This window comes from Austrofundulus limnaeus, unplaced genomic scaffold, assembly GCF_001266775.1.
Source record: "Austrofundulus limnaeus strain Quisiro unplaced genomic scaffold, Austrofundulus_limnaeus-1.0 Scaffold5, whole genome shotgun sequence".
Lineage (NCBI taxonomy): Eukaryota > Metazoa > Chordata > Actinopteri > Cyprinodontiformes > Rivulidae > Austrofundulus > Austrofundulus limnaeus.
Genome location: NW_013952407.1, coordinates 2,181,414 through 2,183,569, shown reverse-complemented (window position 1 = coordinate 2,183,569; position 2,156 = coordinate 2,181,414). Strand labels below are relative to the sequence as shown.

General features: G+C 37.8%; 1 protein-coding gene across 1 annotated transcript in view; it reads right to left on the bottom strand.

Moving 5' to 3' along the window:
- swap70a (switching B cell complex subunit SWAP70a) overlaps positions 1-1,508 on the bottom strand; it is a 9,511-nt gene extending 8,003 nt beyond the window's left edge. The window contains exons 1-2 of the mRNA XM_014026829.1: positions 1,374-1,508; positions 733-906 (exon numbers count right to left, since the gene is read on the bottom strand). Of these exons, the coding sequence (XP_013882283.1) occupies positions 733-906; positions 1,374-1,487 (288 nt within the window). The 5' untranslated portion in view covers positions 1,488-1,508. The remainder of the gene's footprint in view (positions 1-732; positions 907-1,373) is intronic.
- Between the last annotated feature and the right edge of the window lie 648 nt (positions 1,509-2,156).

The following is a 2,156-nucleotide window of genomic DNA, read 5'->3' as shown; positions in this document are numbered from 1 at the left end:
GTAAGATACTTGTACTTTTACTCAAGTATTACTTGTGTTACTTTATACAACACTGGAAAACACCATCTGGTTCTTCCAGGTCTAAGTAAAACTTAAAAATGCAACAATAAAAACAAGAAGGTTTGACTGTTTTATGATTTAATAAATCAGTTTCTAACCATTTAAAGATCAGAGTCATTGACATCATGAGGAACACTTCATTTTTCTTTCAGGATCAAACTTGATCCTGTGCAGTTTAACTTTTCTGTGTTAATCAGTTTAAAGTTCACACAAGAAATTAGTTTTTTTTTGTAATAATGCAAAAGCATATTTCCAGAGATAATGTTCTTTTTAAAAACTTTATTCAGTCACTGACATACAATTTAATTTACTTTCTCAGCTTTGTGAAATATTTGCCTGCTTTGCACGTTTGTGTTTTTTCCATTTGCATTTTTGTTCCTATTGGGTTGCTGTATGTATGAAATACATCAAACAACTTAAGTTTGAATTGACTTAAAGAGAAATTAATAAAATAGTTKAAATAAAAGTGGTTAAATAAACTTAATAGTGTTAAAARYAAAACAGYAACMGTTTGTGAGATTTTAGTTTAGTCACTTTGGATTTGTCTATATTTGTCYTACGGACAAAAATAGAACCATATTTTATGTTTTCTTTTAATTTCATATCACATTTTTCTAGTATCTCTTGTTTGTGCCATTTGTCCAAACATAACCCCATCAGACTCTTCCTCACCTCCTCAATGACGATGATGAGCGGGTATTTGTCTTCAGACAGGAAGTCGAAGATGCACCAGACTTTGAAGGCGTCGCTGTCTGAGATGATGAGGCGCTGACCGTGTATGTTTTTCTTGTAGCACAGCGTCCAGCACATCCGGTAGAACTCGATCACGTCGAAATCCTCACACACCTGTGATCAGAAGCACGGCGCCGAGTCAGAACCGACACCAGTGTTACGAGTCTGTTTACAAAGCATGGGGGGTCTTTGTTTGGTTCTGTTCAGGAGCGCCGCGGGATGTGAAGTGCAAGTGTGATGTCACCAGAAAATCTCATTTTTATTCAAGTCAGAGCTCYGAAGAGAAAAGGCCAGAAAACAGGCTCACAGAGTGAAGTCCGAGCAGCTGAACTGAAGAKGTGAGTTACATTTTAAAAGCTTCAACTGTTCTGTTTAATGTGTAACACACTGCTACTCTGTTAGTAATATTATTCAACTTAATCTGTGTGAGCCAGCATTTATCAAAGGAACTACTTGTATTTTAACTAATTAACAAGATTTATTTTCTCTGATTATTTAGCAATAAATCCTAACATAAGCTTTGARGTTTTTTTGTGTGCTGACTCAGAATTTCTGTGAAAATCCAAACGTTTGGTCCTCACCTTGTCCAGGATGTACCTGTTGAGGTAAGGCATGTAGCCCTCGTCAGACAGGGGGCCCTCGTTGTCATCTTTGAAATGCTTCTCAAAGTRCATGGGGTCATGAGGGATCTTCATCACGGTGCACAGGTTGTAGGACAACACCTACACATCCAGAGCAAGACCGTTAATCAGAACAGAAAACAGGTGCTCCGCAAGCAATGAAACACAGACTCCAGGAGAATAATGACATAACTCAAGTTTCAGCTCTACAGCTGAAGATTTGAGGGGGACATTTTAAGAATTTGAAGGTATTTCTCCTTCTTCACTGCACCAGCTCCACAGCATGATGCTACCACCACTGCCATGCTTGACAGCTGGTACAGTGTTCTCAGGTTTTAAAGCCTCACCCTGACCGCTCTAAACACTTCTCTTTGTGGACAAAGAGCTGAATTTTGGTCTTGTGTGATTATTAAAGGTTTCTTCCGAAGACATTAGGCTCATCAGCTGTTAGACTCTACAACTATCACTGCTCCCATCAATCTCGATAAGCAGCCATGTTTGTGTTTTCACATCAAACAACTCTACCTCTCAATCATTACATTAATAATAACCTGTGGCAATTGTACATCTTTTTTCCTGTACTGGAACACTGTCTTAATGATTGCGTTCGACTCAGTTTGCACACCCACTTGGATCATGAGTCTGTCATGACTGGTTTTTCCTGTAATTTTGTATTTTTCTGAACATTTTCTTGCTTTTAGTTTTATTTTTATCTAATTTCATCTTGATAGTCCGGTACAGTAA